General features: G+C 42.3%; 1 protein-coding gene across 1 annotated transcript in view; it reads right to left on the bottom strand.

The window, feature by feature from the left end:
* Window positions 1-971: 971 nt before the first annotated feature.
* The window catches only part of eif3s10 (eukaryotic translation initiation factor 3, subunit 10 (theta)), a 12,252-nt gene continuing 1,708 nt past the window's right edge, over window positions 972-11,515 (bottom strand). Inside the window, exons 4-22 of the mRNA XM_038737104.1 lie at window positions 10,694-10,857; window positions 10,357-10,556; window positions 9,885-10,093; window positions 9,626-9,797; window positions 9,289-9,393; window positions 9,033-9,131; window positions 8,808-8,924; window positions 8,475-8,660; window positions 7,089-7,436; window positions 6,879-6,983; window positions 6,684-6,797; window positions 6,471-6,593; window positions 5,180-5,333; window positions 4,142-4,326; window positions 3,350-3,438; window positions 2,734-3,266; window positions 2,461-2,593; window positions 2,162-2,343; window positions 972-1,878 (exon numbers count right to left, since the gene is read on the bottom strand). Of these exons, the coding sequence (XP_038593032.1) occupies window positions 1,682-1,878; window positions 2,162-2,343; window positions 2,461-2,593; window positions 2,734-3,266; window positions 3,350-3,438; window positions 4,142-4,326; window positions 5,180-5,333; window positions 6,471-6,593; window positions 6,684-6,797; window positions 6,879-6,983; window positions 7,089-7,436; window positions 8,475-8,660; window positions 8,808-8,924; window positions 9,033-9,131; window positions 9,289-9,393; window positions 9,626-9,797; window positions 9,885-10,093; window positions 10,357-10,556; window positions 10,694-10,857 (3,415 nt within the window). The 3' untranslated portion in view covers window positions 972-1,681. The remainder of the gene's footprint in view (window positions 1,879-2,161; window positions 2,344-2,460; window positions 2,594-2,733; window positions 3,267-3,349; window positions 3,439-4,141; window positions 4,327-5,179; window positions 5,334-6,470; window positions 6,594-6,683; window positions 6,798-6,878; window positions 6,984-7,088; window positions 7,437-8,474; window positions 8,661-8,807; window positions 8,925-9,032; window positions 9,132-9,288; window positions 9,394-9,625; window positions 9,798-9,884; window positions 10,094-10,356; window positions 10,557-10,693; window positions 10,858-11,515) is intronic.

Raw genomic sequence — 11,515 nt, 5'->3', positions numbered from 1 at the left:
GCAGCCTGATTTGACATCTTAAAAGTGTCTGAATCCAGATGACAGTTATTATCAACACTGGGAGGAATCATTGGGAGCTGGATGTTTTTTTTAATTTTAAGTCGCTAGTTCATTAAGAGCCTTTTGTTTTGTAAAAGGCCTATCACCTCATAAATAAAAGTATTTGACTTAACTATGAAACACATTATTATTACAACATTTTACATACTATTTATTAATTATTATTATTTTAGTAGACCTAGGCCTACATCGCAGCTATAAATCGAGCCAGGCAACCTAAATTCAAAGCCATTTGTTGTCTCGGACCAAACACATTTTCTAAAGAAAAAGTTAAGTATGGTTAAGGTTTTTCTTTAAAAAAACAGCTTGTTCTTGGTTTTCTGATTGACTGCATACTGCCCACCGCCTGCATGTTTACGTTTTGCTGAGTTTTACACCGAGTTAACTGCTGATCATGGGCATGAACCAACACTCTTCGCCTGCTTTCATACGGTGAAGCGTGTCGGCCTCTCCACGGTGCTTTACAGACCTCTAGTGGTTACATAATGGTAGTGTGATAAAATGATACCGTCACTGGGGTCTGAGGAGCTTTAGGGTACCTTGCAAGCATAAACAAAATGAAGAATTATTAACTACATAGAAGTTAATGCAGTTAGAGCCCCATACATCACCACTGAACTGTTGGGATCAAAGATAGTTCCTGAAGCACCTTCGGTGTACCAATAGTTTCCCATCACCAAGTGCTTTCACAACTTAGTTTGTCTTTTATCAATGCAGTTACTGGAAGATATTTGCAGAATCATTTATTCTAACATCTTAAGTAAAATGATCCATTATTCACCTTAAAACAAAGACTGATTGTAACCCCTCATATCAACTTTTTCTTCTCATATAATTTCTAAAGGAAGACCGCTAAGTGTGCTGCAATCTTCAATGGTGATATAGCATTTCAGACAAAATGAAAAAGTAGATTCGTGAGCAAACATTTTTTATTAATAAAGGCTTTATCTGTACACATGCAACATGGTTTGATACCGTTGCTTGCAGCAAGATAGAACCACACTGGATATCAAGCATTTGAATACTCTAAGCATGCACATCAAAATGTAAATTCCACTAGTTCTTTAACTGGTTAAGAAGCATCTGAAACGTTAGATGAAGAGCAGCGATCACTGAAGCACTTGACAAATTCGCAGTGATTGCCATTACATGGGTTGTGGATCTGTGCCATAATATAACATCTGCGCAAAGATTAATTATTTCAAAGAGGCAGTTGGTGATACACTGAGATTGATTTGAGAATTGGAGCCGGTACATTGGTTTTCGGTTTAGTCGGTTTCACTTCATCATGTAAGGTAATAGCACTCCTAACCACTGGGGGCAGTCATGTTTACCTTGATGGTTTGCATGAGGTCTACGTACACACAAGTTCATTGGTTGATGGTGTTCTGGGTGGTGAGGAACCTCTGGTTTGAAATCGCTGGGAATCAAAGTAAATATGAAAAGTAAAAAATCTCCCAGAAAACTACTGTCTACAAATATTTAATTGAAATATGAACGCACGTGAGTATCAGAAGCTTGTAGCCATTAATTCACAACTGTGGCTGATGGGATACTGAATATTATTTCTTTCAAATCCAATTCATTATTAACCGAGCTAATTAGAGGCAAAGGTTGTTGCTCAGCGGCGGACAGTGGTCCAGCCATCATCATCTGTCTCGTTCTTGGTGCGACGAGGGTTTTCTTTATCAGTACGCCAACCCTTCTCTCCATCAGCATCACGCTCCCTGTCCTCTCTTGGCCGCTCCCTGTCCTCTCTTGGCCGCTCCCTGTCCGGCTCCTCCCGCTTATCATCACCACCACGCCGCCAAGTACCTCCTGAGAAAACAAGGATGCTCATTAGAACATGTTCAAGCTGGAACATGTTGATTTTACAAGTATATCTCTGGTTCAGAAGTTTATATATTTGTCCAACCTTTCTTTTTAAGACATCAGCTGTAGCAGTAATTAAACAGGTAAACAGTGACCTCTGCTGGCTGAATGCAGCACATTCATGTAGTATACTCAATTCTTCTGTCAGAACAGGGCGGTCAGTAAGTTCACACCCACTTAGTAATGAGTTAAGTCAATTTGTGTCATTCCTAAATCACGCTCTGCTTACCATCATCAGGTTCTCTGGGTGGGCCTCTAAGTTCACGGTCATTCCGGCGTTCTCCAACACGGCGTTCTCCAACACGGCGTTCTCCGCGGTCACGGCGATCATCGAGGTCAGCGCCCTCTTTACGAGACTCTCTCCAGCTGCTTGATTCCTCTGTGCCTAGTTTCCTCCACCCACTCTCCTCTCTGAATACAGTTACACAGATGAACATAACTGTGACAACTCACTCAAAAGCTAACTGTGATAGCATCTACTGCAAATAATTAACAAATCAACACTTGGCATAGGTCCATCAGGCCCACCTCTGCGGACGACGGTCTCTGAAGCGATCGCGGGGTTTTTCCTCTCCTTCAGCATCATCTCCATCCTCTTGGGCTTCCCCACGAGGAGGACCCCAGCTCTCCTCTCGGGCCTTTTCCCTCTCACGCCATCCACCTGCAACAGAAGCATTTGCTCGTCATCCTGCTAGCCATTTAAACAGAGCTGCTGTGCAGCCTGACTGTTGAATAAAACACTTTTCAGGTCAATTACAAGACCCCTGTCACTTATTAGCTGATGAATGGCTACAGGCTTACCAGGTCTGCCCAGGGGCTTCCAGGGTTTGGCGTCATCACCACCACGACGAGGCCCATCATCCATGCCTCTCCTTCCACCTCTGTCATCATCTCCTCCTCTTCTGGGGCCCCAGTCATCATCAGCCCCACGCCTGAGAGGCCTGGCGTCGTCAAAGCCACGTCGCGGGGCGCGGTCTTCGTCAAAGCCACGTCGCGGGGCTCGGTCGTCGTCAAAGCCACGTCGCGGGGCGCGGTCTTCGTCAAAGCCACGTCGCGGGGCGCGGTCATCGTCAAAGCCACGTCGCGGGGCGCGGTCTTCATCTCCACCCCTTCTTGGTCCGCGATCATCATCAAAGCCTCTACGTGGACCACGGTCATCATCGATCCCTCTGCGTGGAGGACGGTCATCATCACCGACACGTCGTGGGCCTCGATCATCATCAAAGCCCCGGCGGGGTCCTCTGTCCTCTCCGCCCCTGCGAGGACCTTCTCCTCGCCTTACGGGGGCGTCTTTATCCTCTTTGTCATCATCACGGCCCTCCTGTCTCCAGTCCCTAGAGAGCACAGGTAATGCTGTAGTCACCTCTCATGGTTTAATGGGGTAAACAATAAAAACGTGGGATCAAGTTATACATACTTTTCAGGCACTGAACGACGCCACTCTGAATCTCCTCCATCGGTGCGCCTTCTCCATCCTCCCTCCTCCTTCTCTTTCTCACCCCAATCCTGTATCAGCAAAGTATATTTGATCAGGCATGCAAACTGGTCAGGGGAACGCAAGCAGATGAACACACAGACGGTGTCAGAGTGGTCTGTTTAAGAAAATTCCCCAAGAAATGTTTGAGCATTGAACATTTAATTTCGTGCATTCTGGGGAAATTTCTGCACCAATTTCCTTTCCTGCAATAATTTATAGTGGAAATGTTTTTATTTATGTATAAGGGAAACACAAAATTCAGGTGGCAGGTGACAATTGAAAATCTAAAAATATAAGAGAACGGAAAACTTGGCCAAAAAGAAACTGTGTCAAGAGGTTGTTAAAGTTACTCACAGGTGCTGCACATTTTGGGTAATTTTTTAATTAGTAGCCTGATTTATATTTAGCTTAAGTTAAATAAATACATTTTCATTTAACATTTCTGGTTGCAAGCTATTCAGAACATTTTTAACAAATGCTTTCAGAAAGTGGTGAGGACATGACCCCAGCATCCCCAGTGCAATCAATTTAGCCTACCTTACATGTAGCTACTGTGCTTCTTCCGGTCTCCATAAATGAACAATTAGCTTAGCTAACATTATTGGTTAATAGGTTAACTGTGGGCTAACTTATAAACTTGCAACATTTCTGCATCAGTTATGACCACAAATATGCTATTGAGACTCAATAATTGTAGGTTTCAACCATCAGTTAAAAAAAGCTGATTTGTACCTTAGCTTTCTCCTCTGGGGCGGGGGCCCTCCTCTCCTCCTCACGGCGCCGTTCTCGCTCCTCGATCTCCTGCTGACGAGCACGCTGTTTCCTCTCCTGCTCCTCAAGCTTACGTAGACGCTCTTGGTACTCCCTCTCCTCCTCCTCTCGCTGCTCTTGCTCCAGGCGTTCGCGCTCCTCACGCTCTGCAGGAAAATAACATGAGGTGTATTCAAACTACCTAAACATTGACAGAAAAAGAGCTACCACATTTTGCTCTGATAAAATAAAATAAACCAGGGTGAGGCTGATACCACGTTTAGAATAGTACTTGAAGGATTCAATTTTCCTGACTGAAACTTTGTCGTGACTAGGGGTGTAAAGGTACACAAAAATCTCGGTTCGGTATGTACCTCGGTTTTGAAGTCACGGTTCGGTTTATTTTTTACAGTGAGGGGGGGGAAAAAATGCAAACATTAAATTGCTGCTGGTTTATTATGAACTTTTGTAAACTTCCAAATTACGCATAAAAAAAGTTCTCCACTAAATAAAATATTCTCAAAACAATACAGCATTTAGCTAATAAAATATAATAAAAAACGTATAATAATATGGATTACAGTGCAGCATTGCTTCTTATTTTTTTATTCCGTCTATGAGCATTATCAATCCCAGCTTGAAGGCCTGCTCAGATAAAAAAAAATTGTAAAAAACTTTTGCAAAGTCTAAAGTCTGTTTAAATGCCGAAAGGCGTTTGCACTGTGCTCGTTCGGTGCACATGTGTACCGTTCTGAAAGTCCTGTACCGAAATAGTCCGGTACAAATACATGTACCGTTACACCCCTTGTCGTGACCCATTTCACTTGCAAAGATCACCTAGAAAATGAATTCTTGGTGCTGGGCGACAACTCAGATCCTGCCTGTAATTCCTTCATTTTCCTCCTCGTGGTAACTATCAGTTTTCTGTGGTATATTAAAATTCCGCCCCTTCTTTATCATGACTGGTTGGCTCACAGGTTTCTGTGTCCTGATGCACATGTGCAAAGAGAAATTAATTACCTTTCTTGAGCTGCTCCTCGTGGATACGTTGTGCCTCTTCCTCTTTCTGACGGTAGTAAGCGTTACGCCTGTCCTCTTTGCGCTGCTTCTTCCTTTCTTCCAGGCGCTTCTTCCTTTCTTCCACCAAGCGCTCTTCAAAAGTTTTCAGTTTTTCCTTTGAGGACAGAATAGTGAATGTGAAACAAATGCTTCATACAGCTGTCTCTCATTCTCTTCTTTTGTTACAGCTCTGTGCACCATCATTACCGCGATACCAGCAGAGAGGCACTTCAGTTCATTTGTATTTTAATTCTAACACAAAGGAGTTTTGTGTGTTCCAACAACTGTACATGTTAGTAATAGTCCTACTACATTACAATGCCTTTCAATGCAGAAATTTGACTGAACTGGAAGCAGTATAGGTAGTTAGTTTAAAACGGTTTCCCAAACATTTCAGAGTTGCTGTCTCAATGGACATTTGACAAAAGCCAGATTCTGGCAATTCCATAATTATTGTCTACAAATAATTAATCTGCGGTCTAATAACAGGGTACCCCCCAGGTAAGTTAAAACTAACTTCACTGTCATATAATGGAAAACCTGTATGAATTTTAAGCCTGAGAAAAATCATTATTTACAAAAGTTAATAAAACATTTAGTTATAATACTCACATTCATATTTCATACATTATACCTTTTTGGGTGTGTGTTTGTACTCTGATAACATAAAATGAATCAGGGACGTCACTTTGTGTTGAAAAGTGGTGGCTTGTTAGTAACACGTCAGAGACGTTTTGTTTTCTTTCCTGACAACTGACTGATTCGCACAGAGCTTGGATGGCAGAGCTTGTGGACCGGAACTCCACAGTCCAGAGCGTAAAGCTAAACACTGACATAAACAGTAAGGTTACCTGTACTAACCTGTATTAAATTTAAGACTTTTTTAATACTTTTAAGACTCTGCGGGTACCCTGAATAACAACAACAACAACACATGATAACTTCTAACTTCACGTTTGTAATGTTTGGCAAAAACATGTCTCATTCTTTTACCTACATAGCCATTTATCACCTCGTCAACATGGTTAAGTTAAGCAACTAAAACAACTTGGTAAAGGTTAGAGAAAGAATGTAGTCATGGTAAATAGTTTATATGCTGTAAATAATTTCCAGTCTAAAATGATGCCCCCCCCCCTTCTCAAATACACTTTGCAGCAAAGCACCAGCTGCCTCGAAACAGGAAAGTGGCAGAAGAAAATTAATGATTAGTGTATCAGTGCTCAGCTTGAGTTGATGGACTAAATGGTCTTACCTCATAAATGAAGCTACGGGCAGCAGTTATTTTAGACAAGAAGTTTTCTTTGTCTTCCATCATCCTGGACATACGCTTCTTGTGCTCCAGAGCCTTCTCGCGTTCAACCTTCATGTTACTGATCTACAAAAAAAAGAAAAAAGAAAATTCTTACATTCTACTTACTTTTTTTAAACATTTCCTTGTACATTTTCTTTTTTCATACACACATACCCTCTCCTCCTCCTGGAGCTCCCATAGTTCCATATCCTTGACACGCTGCTCCTCATACGCTTTTTTGATAAGAGGAATCTCCTCAAGACGTTTTGCCCTCTCAAAGTAGTCAATCTGGAAAGAAAGCATTGTGTCAAATTCACATCTATATATTCACATCTCATCTTTATGTGACTGATATTTCCACTGATGTACCTTCTTCTCCTGGTTTTTCAGACGCTCCTGAAGTTCCTTCTTTTCCTTCTCTAGCTGTTCCACTTGTTTGGCCATGATGAAGTCAGGATCCAGCTCTTCAAGGTCCTGTAAAACACATTTGTTAGTCTCACCTTTGACCTTTAGATTCCAATCACCTATTTCTGCAACATGGAGTTCAACATAATGAATCAAGTTGGTTATTTTGGCTACCTCGATATCAATATCCTTGAAGGCCTTTGCTCCAAGTTCAGTCTTCTTGATCTGCTCCAGCCGTTCACGGACCGTCTTCTTCTTGATCTGCTCATGCTCCTGCATGATGCGCTCCTTCTCCCTCTCTTTGGCCTCCTGGCGCAGACGCTCCTCCTCAGCCTTGCGAACCTTCTGCATCTCAGCTTCCCGCTGCTCCAGCTCCTCCTTCTCACGCTGAATGTTGAGGCTCTCCAGTCGCTCTTTGCGCTCTTCAATAGTCTGTCTACGAGCCAGGATGCGCTGGTGATCTTTGCGGGCATTTTTCAGATAGGCAGCGATGGCCTGCTGGTTCTGCTCCTCACGCTCTTGCTGAGAAGGGACAAAAGTTTAGTGTTAGAGTTGAGAGTATAGAGTTGAAGAATAAAGCAGAGTATATCATGCAAAAAAAGGCAAAACATGATTTAAGAGTTTAATACCGCTTGAAGATGCATGTGTCTGCAAGTATTATGTATGTATTAAGTAGGGCTGTCGCAGTGAAGTAATTTCCCCTGTGGTATTATGTTGTGGCAGCTCCATACGTGGTATTATTGCATTTTTCTTCAATGAAGTAATTTGGTGCCATATAGCATAGTAAGAGTGTCTATGGATCTCACCTCACTGCACATCAAGCCACTAACAGCAGCTTTATGGTCTGAGCAAACTAGCTGCTGAGTGCTAGTCAAAAACATTGCCAAGCAAACTCATTTTTGTAGTTTGACTGTCTACACGTAACGTTAGCTCTATCGTTACCTTCACGGCATGTCTATCAAGTCAATTTACATACCACAGCACCGCACACACAGGTGCGGAGCAGAATGGGCTGTCCATAACTAGTAACGGTATTACTAATTTTCCACAGAAAGCAACATGAAAAACAGCTGCAGGCATCCAACACACTATGCTCGTTAGTAAATGAGCTTTAAATGAGGATTATTGTTCAGTTTCTCTCGACTGTCCCTCGGGATTATGTTTGTCCAACATTGCCGAGCCTTCTAGCCAAATTAGCAGCGCAATACTCTAACGCCAAGTCTGCTAAACTTTAAAATAAACAGCAAAACAACACAAAACATGGCAACACTTACAGCTTGCAAGTTTGAAGTCAGGTCACGTACAGCCCATGGCAATCCGTCCATGAACCGTTACAGAGCTCGTTACAGTTGTGGAACTTTTGAAGCACTAATTTATTAATTTAACAGGCCCTGAAGTGTAAAGTATGAATATTGCAGTGCTTGCCATCCTCCGCGGTAGGCTTGACCAGTAGTGCGTTATCTCAATTTTGCTGTTATTGTGACAGCCCTAGTATTATGTATGTAAAAAGGTTATGTTGGTCACTGATCAGGTTAGAGCTCAGTAAGAGGGTGGACTCACCATGATGGAGGCAGGCTTGATGATGTAGATGGCCTTAGCCAAAGACGCAGACATGGCAGTCAGCTGATTCCTTATCTGCTCTGAGGGCATGTTCTGCAGGAAAGGACCAACAGGGGAATCCTCTTTGGTCGAGTAGTTCAGGTCAGAGCCAAAGCTCAGAGTTCGTGAGGAGTGGTCTATACGGACCTACAGAGGAAAAGGAAATGTTATGTAAAACAGTATGACACCCTGAAGTCTTAACACACATCCACATGACTGTAAAAACACTTTTGTTGGTTTCTCAATAGTGTTAATGCATCTAAAACAAATAATCTCTCCTGATCATGACCTTACCTGCAGATCACAGTGCCGGGCAGCATCCACAATGGAGCGCTCTAGCTGGAAGGCATCCACAAACGGAACCAAGGAAGCCAGACGGGTGAACTCAATGCTTTGATAGATCTGTGCAACCTAATATAACGGACACAGTATGATGAGAGAGATTTCTACTATTACAACATAGATCTGATTTAGGAGAGCATTCCAGGGTGATGAAAAAGATCGGAGACAATTAATTACCTGTTGCAGGAGCCTCAGGATGGTATTACTCTGCAGGTGAGGGACATACTGCTGCAGATCAGCCTCCTTCTCAGCCTGGTCTCTCACCCAGCTCAGCACCTAGTAGGAGAGTCAGTTTGTTAACATACTCAGGGATAAGACATGACTAGTCACAATAAATGTATTTAATTAAATGAATACAAACGGTCTGCAACTAAAAAACTACTACATGGATTTTTGCTTATGAAGTTGGTTGTCACCAGATTTTTTTTTTTACCTTGGTCACTCTTCCACTCAGCTTCAGAGGATGAAAGTCTACTTCAAGCCAGTTGTAAAGTTCTTTTATATCAGGTACGACATACTGCAGCAAGTTAAATCTCACCTAGAATACAAAGATTAAAATATACATTTGTCAAAACATTTTCAAGCAGATTTGAATTTACAGTTTTACAAGATAAGAAGAAAAGAAAGTTCTAACCCCCCCCCCCCCCCCCATTTTTGTGTCAAAGCATTTGATTTATTGCTGCCGGATGTAAAGAAAATTAATAATAATTGCTAAAATAAATTGCCTACCCTAGCTTTAATAAAGTTCCTTTCTTATTCACATAATGTACCATGTCATTGATGAGACTCTGCCGAGTTGGTGGAGACTGCAGGCCCAGGAGGGTAGCCAGCCTGCGGTGTTTTTCCACAATGATGCCATCCATGTCCAGCAACCGAGCAATGTCAGTGCGCTCGGGGGTGATGGGAATAGACAGTGTGGCCAGGAGGACTCTGGTGGACATCCTGAGGATCAGAAGTAAGCACTATTAACCATTTGGTAACTACCAGATTAAAACATGTGAATTTATCTACAGATTACCAATAAGATACCTCTGCATCTCATCTTGGGTCAGATTCTTGCGCATCTCCCTTGAGAGGTGATAGAGCCGGTGGAGAGTGCAGGCATGAAAGAGAGCATTTCCAGATTTCCAGAACACAGTAGACACCTTGTTGTAATAGTTGGCCATAAGCTGGGGTTTGGGAGGCTTCTTGGAAAGAGCAAACAGGCCATGGATGTCCTCAACTGCCTTGAATGCTTCCTGGAATAATAAATAATACTTCATTAGTAACAATATTGCCTTCATTTGGACAAAGTGCCACACTTAATTACGCTGGGAGGACATTAAAGAGCTATATAGGAGGTTATTTCTTCTACAAGGCATACACTTTAAATTGTTCCTTACTGTTGACTACTTTCTAAAGCATTTCTGAAAATGTTTTGTACATTTATATTTTTAGTAAGTACACTGAAACATGCATGCTGATATGGTCCTTTGAGAGATTCACAGTAAGGTGGACAGACCTGCCAGAGCTCCATGCTTATGGCGCTGTCCAGCTGCACCAAACGTGTCTCCAGGTGCATAGACTGGCTTTCAGGGTTGTTCAGGTTGATAGCAGTGCTCTGGTTGTGGTGGCGCTGGATCTGACCCAGGTGCATACGCAGATTGTCACACAGCTTGCGAAATTCTGCTTTACGAGTATACTGAAGGCAGAACTTGAATGCTGCAGAAAAGATGACCAGATATTATTTACAGCATTTAGTATGTTACATTTAGTATGTTACATTTAACATGTTATTTATGGTTGAATTTTTGTGTATACACATTACAAAAAAAAAAGTATTCAGTGTGTGTCACTACCTTGCTGGGCAATGTCATGGTACAGACGCTCCACCTTGGAGTTGTTTCGTAGCAGGTCCAGGCACTGGCGGTACGACTCCCACAGGAACTTCACCCAGGGAGTGAGCAGCAGGCGATCGGTACGATCTTGAGTGTCCTCGCCACTCACAGCACTCAGGAGCACGCTAAAATCACAACAAGCACAATGTCAATAATCCATCTTAAATTTATCAAGCACATGCTTAATACAATCTAGGGCTGAAATGATTCTTCGTATAACTCAAAATCATCGATTAAAAGTAACTGGCACCGAAGCTTCATTTAATCCACATAACTATATACAGCACACTGCATTTCTCACGAATGAATGTTACTGTCGCACAACGCTTACAATGTGTAATCAGAGACGGTTCAGAGCGTCTTTGGTGCGATTCGACAGCGCAAATTACAAAAAGGAGGAAGAGAGAGAAAATAGTGAGGGGTGCAAAGAGGCCAGAGGAAGCGACAAAGTGTCCACAACAATTCTGTATAGTGTGTATTGTAAAAACTGAACTAGCCTACCACAACAACACGACATCTATTCTTCTGCATCTCAACAGAAAGCTTAATGTTTAGGTCTATGCATCCAGTCCACACAGTGGACCTGACACAAGGTATATGGAGGCAAGTAAAAAAATGTAAGCTAAGTTAATTATGGCTATATGTGATGGCTAGTTAACAATGTAAATCAATGTGGTGATTAGTTATAATGTGCCTAAGTTAGCTAGGATTTGTTCAAGATATTAAATAGAGAAAATAAAATTCTGTAGTCAGTTTGTGAAAGTCTGAGCTTCATTCAGTTTT

This window comes from Micropterus salmoides, unplaced genomic scaffold, assembly GCF_014851395.1.
Source record: "Micropterus salmoides isolate LMB-PRFRI ecotype aquatic unplaced genomic scaffold, ASM1485139v1 Ms_hic_scaffold_22, whole genome shotgun sequence".
Classification (NCBI taxonomy): domain Eukaryota; kingdom Metazoa; phylum Chordata; class Actinopteri; order Centrarchiformes; family Centrarchidae; genus Micropterus; species Micropterus salmoides.
This window is presented reverse-complemented; position numbering and strand designations above follow the sequence as displayed.